Source organism: Lupinus angustifolius, chromosome LG19 (assembly GCF_001865875.1).
Source record: "Lupinus angustifolius cultivar Tanjil chromosome LG19, LupAngTanjil_v1.0, whole genome shotgun sequence".
Taxonomy (NCBI): Eukaryota; Viridiplantae; Streptophyta; class Magnoliopsida; order Fabales; family Fabaceae; genus Lupinus; species Lupinus angustifolius.
The window spans coordinates 9,509,024-9,518,156 of record NC_032027.1 but is presented as its reverse complement, the minus strand read 5'-3'; the positions used below and the strand labels follow the sequence as shown (position 1 = coordinate 9,518,156).

The 9,133-nt window shown below is 33.8% G+C and overlaps 1 protein-coding gene across 1 annotated transcript; it reads right to left on the bottom strand.

The window, feature by feature from the left end:
* On the bottom strand, positions 3,453-8,042 carry LOC109334839 (heterogeneous nuclear ribonucleoprotein F-like). The gene is made up of 2 exons (XM_019570815.1): positions 7,906-8,042; positions 3,453-4,419 (listed from the first exon to the last, which is right to left on the bottom strand). The coding sequence occupies exons 1-2, from the start codon at positions 7,917-7,919 to the stop codon at positions 3,657-3,659; spliced, it is 777 nt and encodes a 258-aa protein (XP_019426360.1). The 5' UTR covers positions 7,920-8,042; the 3' UTR covers positions 3,453-3,656.

Below are 9,133 nucleotides of genomic sequence, written 5' to 3'. Positions count from 1 at the left end.
AATTCCTTTTTTCTGATGTGTTGTGTTACAAAAGACTTGTGGGTAGATTGCTTTATCTCACCATCTCTAGGCTTGACATTGTTTATCTAGTGCAACAATTAGGTTTATTCATGTCTAAACCTATGGATTTGCACTACAAAGCTACTCTAAAGGTGTTTCATTACTTCAAATCCTCACATACCCAAGGTCTCTTTTTCCCATCTACTTCAGACTTAAAGCTTGTAGGGTTTGTTCATTCTGATTGGGAATGTTGTTAGGATACTCACAAATCCATTACCAGATTTTGTATTTTTCTTGGTTCTTCTCCTATTTCTTGGAAGTCCAAGAAGCATAATATTGTTAGCAGATCTTCTTCTGAAGCTGAATATAGGGCATTTGGTAGCATGACTTGTGAAGTGAAATGGCTTAATTACTTGTTCATAAATTTGCATATTCCCTTGGCAAATCCTACTTCAGTGTAATGTGATAATAGGTATGATATTTAGCCTGCTGACAATCTTATTTTCCATGAGAGAACAAAACATATTGAGATTGATTGTCATATAATTCGTGAGAAAAATCAGCAAGGTCTCATCCATCTTCTACCTATTGCTTTTTCAGACCAATTGGTTGATTCTTTAACTAAACCATTGCTTGTTGCTTCCTTTCAATCTTTCATTTCCGAGTTGGGTTTGTGTTCTCCCCACCACCCAACTTGAGAAGGGGTGTTTGCTATAGCATATTGCTGGTGTCCGCTATAACCACCATGATTGAGCATCTCAGCGAGCCACATGGCCAAGTGTGAATGTGCCATGGCCAAGTGATTGGGTCGCCATGGATGAGATTCTGGGTGAGCCACGTGACCGAGTGCGAGTGTGCCTTGGCCGAGTGAATGTATCTTGTGACCGAGCACTTGGCCGAGTGTCTGACCGAATTTCGGATGCATCATGGTCGACTATGCCAAGCTCGATAGTGACCACTTGTGTTGGGGATGTTGTTTATAATTATTATTGTGTAACTTAGTCAATAAGTTTGGTGCTAAGTAAAGTTAGTTATTTTAGACTTATCTTCTAGAAGAAAGTTACTTAAAATAGTTCTATCCAATGTTTCTATATATATGTGAAGTTGTAACCATTTCTATTTTGATTTAATGAAAATGCCTTCCATCATTTCACTTTACTTCTCCTTGATTTCTAAGATCCACTATGTTATGAATGTTAGTAACTTCAACATGATTGCCTCTTGTGAGAGATATTTTTTGTAGAGAACAAAATGATAGCGTTGAGGACAAGCATCAACAGAACTTTAAAGGGACAGGTGGGGGCAACTGCCCCCTGGAATTTTTTAAAAGATTTTTTAAAATAATTTTTTTTTTACTTTTTTACCTAGTCAAACACATTTGTTGTTCCAAGAAATATGTTATTCCATGTGTCACTTGTTGTATTTGATCAATAAAATACTTAATTATTAAACTCTTAAATTATAAAAAGTGGTACATAAAATGATACACTTTTTGGAATGACAGGTGTACTTCTTTTACCTACACCACAATAACGTCTATATAGAGAAATTAGTTGAAACTCAAATATTTCTTTAATATGTAGCTTGATAAATAAATATAGCCCTTCTAAAAATTATACATAATGAAAGTTCTCTTACATGTGTAGATGTTGATTATAATAACATGTCTTCATTTGAGTACGTAATGATCTTACACTTGATGAAAGAAATTATCTGATTATGTATGTATGGATCATATATACCCTAAGGATGCTTATAAGTTATTTAATATTGATAATATATGTTTTTTTGTCCAAAAAATTCTATCATATGAATTTCAATGAGAAAAAGAAGATCAGTTTGAGATGTCAATTTTAAAATTTTCTTTTTGGTATCATTAGTGATTCAAGTTTGAAAATTTCACAACTATATGTCATTAGTCATATCTTGCTTTATCAAGTTATCCGTCTTATCGTAACTATTGTGGTTTAACTATTACATAAATATCATATTCAACAATGAAGATAGACAAACAAAATTACGTAGTAAGATAAAATATGAATTTCTTATAAACAACATAGTAATTAATATTAAAAAAGAATTAGCTGAAAATTTTAACTCTGATTTAATCATGTATGTTTCTTTATATTGTTGTTACTCAATTATTTTAGTTATAAATTGTAATTAAATATTGTTGTCCCTCCTAAAATTTAGATCAAGATCTGATCTGCCACTATGCACAAGGTTCACTTGCTTATGGGGATAACAATGCATAATCCTAAAACTCATGCCAAAGTAGTGCTTCTTTTACTAGAATGAAGAAAGATAAATTTTCCCTAGTGCAAGAAATATAACATCAAGCGCTTCTCCAGGAAGTAGAGTTTCTTGCACTACGTGATTGCACATAAGCTGAAGAATAGGTTGAATGTGCACAATGACTGAATTGTTTACAAAGATACTAGTGTTGGGGTTCTCAATATGCAACAACACAACTTTTAATGACCACTTTAATGTCTAAATATATAAACTGAACATATGTATGAAGTTGCAAATTAGGCTCAAAAGCGACACTCGTTGGGAGAGACATCAACACACTCGAAATAGACTAGTTTCTTATCCATAGAGTAAGGGATATCCTTGGTTATACAAAAAAAATTAAATCCTAGACATTCTTGGCTAAATTTGGCTACACTTACCTAAATAATGCATTTTTTTAAAATAATTATGTTAATAAAGTAATTTATAAACTATTGGGTAATCCAGAAAAATATTTAATAAATGGGGCAATTAAAGTAAACTATTTATCAAAATGGGGTAATCAAAGTCAATCTATTATTAAATTATTTATGCTTTGACATGTGTCGGATGTTGATTGACCCAAAAACAAAACATTTCACCATTAATCATCTTTTTCATCTTAACAATATCATTCTTTTGGCCCTTTCATTGACATCATTAATCATCTTTGAACAAATCTTCATAAAACAAAAGTATCATAATATCATTTAGCAACAAATTTTCTTAGAAAGGATAACAGATTGATGGAGTACAACTTGTAATCACCTTTTGTTCAAGTCAGAATAAAGGCTCATGAATCTGCTTTCTGCAATTAAAATCATATTTGATAAAAGTCCTTGATCACATTCCAAGGTTTCAAAAGACAACAAATCCACAGAAGCACAGGGAAATAAATCTTGGCACAAGCCTTATAGATAACATAGAAATACTGGTTTAGGCTATCTACACATCTAACAGCTAACTAGAATGCATGAAAATTTGATTCACAGAGCACTATAGTAACAACATTTGCATAATCAACAAATATTAACAGCATTTGCATAATCAACAAATATTCCCCTACCTGTTCTTAGATGATAGAACAACAAGAAAGAAATGAAAATCCACATTTCAATGCACTAAAGGCAAAGATAACAAGATAAGGGGTGATTGCATCCCAATGAAATAAGTCATTGCAGAAAACTTAATGATGGATGATTAAAAATAAGTCCACAGTATAAAATCTGGGCAAATTCATAAACTTCCTTTTATATGCATATTAAAAAGCATACTCATCCTAAAATAAATACAGCAACCAAATGTCTTATGAGCAAAATCTCGATTATAAGATGAAGCTAATTATAACTATAAAAGAACAAATAAGAGAGCCCACAAAGGAATCACCGTCCTCTTGAAATTGCATCTTCCATCTCGCTGTGTGATGAAGGAAACAACTCTATGTAGCGGCTACCAAGTGTCATCCTATCTTTTGCCATTGCTGCTTTTGATTCGTCGGCATTTTCAAATTCCACGTATGCCTCTCCAGAAGGTCTGCCCTCCGAATTCATTATGATATAAATAGAATCCTCTGACATGACAAAATCCTTGAAGAAGTCCATTATGTCATCCTTACTAGCAGAAAATGGCAGTCCCCTCAGTCGCAACACCCCTGTATGCTCAGCTGAATCTTTTCCTTCATCATATGATTTCGTCCGGGAAGCACGCGGTGAACCACCTTTTACATCTGAAACCTCATTTGCAATTGCTTTATAGTATTCCTGTCTCTTACTTCTGAAAACCTCAACATATCTTCTACCTATGTTCTGCCTATTTCTTTGAAGTGCGTAGTCAACTTGAAGAGGATACCCCAGAACACAGAAGGCTTCCCCAGAGAACTTGCCACCTTTGTGAACAAAAAGAACATCGACTATGTCTAAACCATGGAAGAACTCGGCCACATCAGTTTCAGTACAATCAAAAGGAAGGCCACGCAGTCGAACAACAGGGAAAGGTGGAGGTGGAGGAGGTTGGCTGACATATCCATATGGAGCTGGGTTGTACATAAAACTGGAACTCGGGGAACCATAGAATGAAGAGCTTGGATCAACAGTCCGCTGACGTTTTGGAGCCATTTGACGCCCATCACCATCATCAGCATATTTACTGCAATTTTCACCGATAACCAGAACAGAAAATAAAAAGGCCATTATTAGTCAACAGAAAATAAGAGAGCTAATGCATGAAATTGTACAAGAGATTGCACATTAACAGAAAAAAATTAGCATTTTTAATTCTACCCAAACCATAAAAAGATAACAATAAAAAATTAGTCCATAGCATCTAATGCGTCCAACATTCACTTAAAGTGCTAAATAAGGGTTCAATAAAGAAACCGCAGCAGCACAAAGCAATAAAAGGTGAGGAACATATTCTGAACAAGCACTACACATTACACATATATTAGGGGAAAGCGCCTTATGTGGCCAATGAACCTTCAATATGACATTAGTATTGATTCAATTAGAAACCACATTTAAATTCCAAATAAAAGACTTGTCCTTAAGGAGGTTCAAAAGGGACTCCATGTCATTAAATCCAGACAGGAGTTCTAGGAAAAACTCAAATCTTGGACACTAAAAATTGTGGACACAAGTTATGCGTATAAGAAATATGATAAAGGCATGGAGGGGAATCTACAAATAAAAGGTCCCTCCAAAATCCAATATGAGAGCCCTTACCCACCATCATGGAAAGCTAAGACCTAAAGGTAGTTTAATCTTGAGATATAAATTTCCAAGAATTAAAATGAGAGGCTAAGTGGTGATATCCCAACCTTTTAGATCTAAACCATACTTGCTAGAGATTACCTATGCCATAGAATTAAGTTCAGAAGGAAAATACCAAGGCCATTTACCAGCCATGGCAATGTTCTCATACACATACCAAGACCAATATATCATTTGGTCTAAGAACATTAGCACACTTCCCAAATGACTAGATTATCCCTTCTTGTATCCAAAATACCAGAGCAAAGAAAATCCCTCATGTTTTCTGTTCTTTGGGAAACTCCCACAAATTTACAAAATAGAGACAAATAGTAGATTTTTTTATCACTACTATATCCCAAAAGGATGTAGCTCTAGAACCCATCCAAATATCTAAGGAAAACTCGAAAAGCTTAAACAAAGAGAGGACATTGTAAGCTTTTAGTATCCTTAACTAAGGACAAAATGGTATCACCCGCAAAATTCCAAATAAGAAAATACAACCCCCTCCCAACCCACTTTAACCCATTTTAGAAAATGGAGGATAAAGTCAGGACAAAAGTGAAGACACAGTAAGAATTATCTTCTTTCTCTCCCATCCATTCTTTAGAATTATCAATGCTCACAAGTCACACGAAAAACAAATGGATGCAAGGTTGCCCTCCATCCTGTAATTTTGTTTAACTAATACAGAGAGACTACCACCTACTAAACCTGATGCAGAGAGGGGATCAATAAAGAAAACCAGCAACTCAATCACCTATGAAAGCTAATGCAAATATGGAATCATTAAAGACCAACAACTCAAAATTTCAATCATAAAAGGACAAATGAACATCTTGGTACCATGTCAAGAGTGTCAGAAACATGTCAAAGACTGATGCTTATACAACATACGATGACATGTCCAATATAAAATATATTTTTTTCAGCTCCAACACAACTACAATGTTACCAATATTTTCTTAAATTTTCAAATTTATATGTCATGTCCATGTCATACATCGCTTAGTCATTGGTGTGTCCTTGTGTTAGTGTTCATATCAGTGTATATGCTTGATAGATGGTAGCCAAAAATGACATGGAATCCCTCAATAAATCTTATTTTCTATAACTCACCCATACAAATTATGAAAGTTCAAGAGGAATTTGTCTATAAAATAAGTTAGCAGATCTTTATGAAATGAATAATGTCAGAACAGATCAAATGTTAAATCAAAGGGGTAGAGTAAGATAAATTTTTTGCTCACAAGAACCAAAAGGACAACATGAGGAATGAGACATCCTTTATATACAACCCACAGAACTTACTTTGGACGGTTTTCCTTAAATTCAGCAGGATAACAATCTTATTCCAAACAAAATAAAACTTCCTTTTCAACATTTGGAACATGTGAAAGAACTCTAGGTTTAAGAATTAAATGTAATATACGGTAAATTTTCTCATGGTATTAAAACTTGAATTCCATGATTCCATCAAGTGATTCTGTCTAGGAGAAAACAGAATGGAAAGAATTGTAAGCCTGTTTATTTAGGTATAACTTATAAGACAAGTTATTTTACAAAAGTGATTTTGGCGAAAGTGATTCCTTGAGAAACTAAAAACATAGCATCTCAAAAGAGCTGAACTATTTGCAGCTTTTGCTTATTGTAAAATCCAACCAGACGAACGTACAAGTGTCAGAAGTGATTTTCTTGTATCGAAATAATCACTTTTTTGTGGGAAAAATAAGCTCAAACAAATGGTCCCAGTATATTTTATGATTAACATAGAAACAGTGAAGGAGTGATTAGATCGAATGGGTATAAAGAAAAACCATATGGAAAAGAGCAGCTAAACTACAATGGCGGCAAACTGCTCTAAAAACATTTCTTCCCTAACTTCTTATTCGCCTACATATAACTTAAGAAGATAGCTATGTCTTTGAACTCCACTTGGTTACAGCACACAGAACAAAAATTCATTCTATCAATGATTGTTAAGAATGAAGGTAGTGCCAATTTTCGGCATTCAGTTTTATACAGCCATGGATTTTTATCAAAGCAAGCAATACATTACAGTTACAGATGCTAGCATATCATTTATCCGAATTCTGAAAAGGCTATAACATCAGAATTCCGAAGAATACATACTTGTTTGAATTATTCTTTAACAATAATGGGACTAAATCACCAGTGACACTATCCATCACTAGAACAGACAAAAGAAAATTTACTTAACTTGTAATATTCATTTTGTTCTACTAATAATTATTATACTTTACTCCAAATTGAACAAAAGAAAATAGGGAAAATAGTTCAAATTTGGTAAAATAAATTAATCCATAAAGAAAAGAAGAAATAGAATGACGATGGTTCTTAATCTGAAAATAAAATTTGAGAATTTTAAAACAGATTCCCAGGGTTGTAAGCCTGAATAATATAAAGGCAGCCCAGTGCATAAGACTGCCACCGAGTGGAGTCGGGGTAATACTTTATTTGGTACCTTGGTATTCCCTCACCTTATTAGATAAGGGCTAATATCATTCGGAGTGTGTGGCTCCCTCCCAATAACTGTCGAACCTCTAACCTTTTGGTCATCCTAGGGTCTAATTTGAGGCTTACACCACTAGACAAACACCTTGTCGGGGAATATAGATGTAGGCAGTCTCACCCTGAATATTTCACATCTAGGTCACAAGGCAAACAACCATACCGAGTTTATCTCCGGTTGTAGCCGGAAATAAACATGAGGAAATAAACAGAAGAAAAGCAAAACCAGTTAAATGAAATTATGAATTAAAACGAAGATTTGCATCAAGTAAGAGAAGAAATAGAAAAATCTATATTAGGGACAAAAAAGAAGAAGAAAAGGAGAAGATATATAAATCGTGTGCTGGGTTACCCTCTATAGAACATTGTAGAAACGAAGAAAGCGTTGAAATTTGTGTGAAGATGGTGAATTGTAACAACCAGTTTTCTGCCAACACGAGCGACGAAGTCCTCTGCGTCCTGGTTCGTATTCCTCAGTATTTACAATAACAAAATAAATAGGCCCTTTTTATTATTTTATTTATACAACCTAAGTTAATGTACATGTTTGTATAGGTGTTCCGTTACTAAGTTATTTGGAGGAATAGTGTAAAGATTTGTATATAGTATGAACTACTATTTATATTATTTTTATTTATGAGTTTATAATAATTGGAAATAAATAAAATGGTGACAATATAAAAAAATTATTACACTTAGCCGTTGTATTAATTTTTATTTGTAAGCTATTTAGTAAAAAATGGAAAATCAACAAGAGTATAGTAGTTACCACCATAACTTTTCTGCTCCTAGTAACTACAATGGTCTATCGGAAGAAACCATATGCTTAGGTTTGGAAGAGGTTTTTCTTTGTTTACCCATTTGACAAGCACTACATAGTTTGTTTTTAACAAACTTCATTTTGGGTAAACCAACAAATAAATCTTTCTTAATTAGTTTACTCAAATGATCCATATGAATATGAGCAATTCTCCTATTCCAAAGCCATGCATTAGTATTATTATTAGCAATTAAACATTTTATTGGTAAAAAAGAATCTATGTCAATCATATATATTATTTATCCTCTTCCCAATTAGTTTAGAGTTATTAGAATCCTTACTTTCGATGATGCATTTATCATGGTAGAATGCCACATTAAATCCTTTGTGCCATAGTTGACTTATGCTCAACAAGTTGTGCTTGAGTCCTTCGACATATAATACTCCTTCTATAGTTGTTGAAGGTGGTTTACCGATTCTACCAACTCCAAGTATTTTTTCTTTGTTGTTATCACCATATGTGACATAGTATTTGTCCCTTAGAGTAAGGACAAAGAACTTATCTTTGTCCCCCATCATGTGTTTTGAGCAGCCGCTGTCCAAGTACCATAAATTGCAGGTGATTCTCAAATTTTCTTGCAAAACAGGTTAAGTAATATTAGGTACCCAATTTTCTTTGGGTCCTACATGGTTAACACCTTTCTCAACCCATTTATAATGACCTACAAGCACACCATGTTTTCTAATCATGCGAGTATTTGGTGTTTGCCCATGGTTCTTACAATAAGTGCATATGGGATGATGCTTATGTATCCTAGAT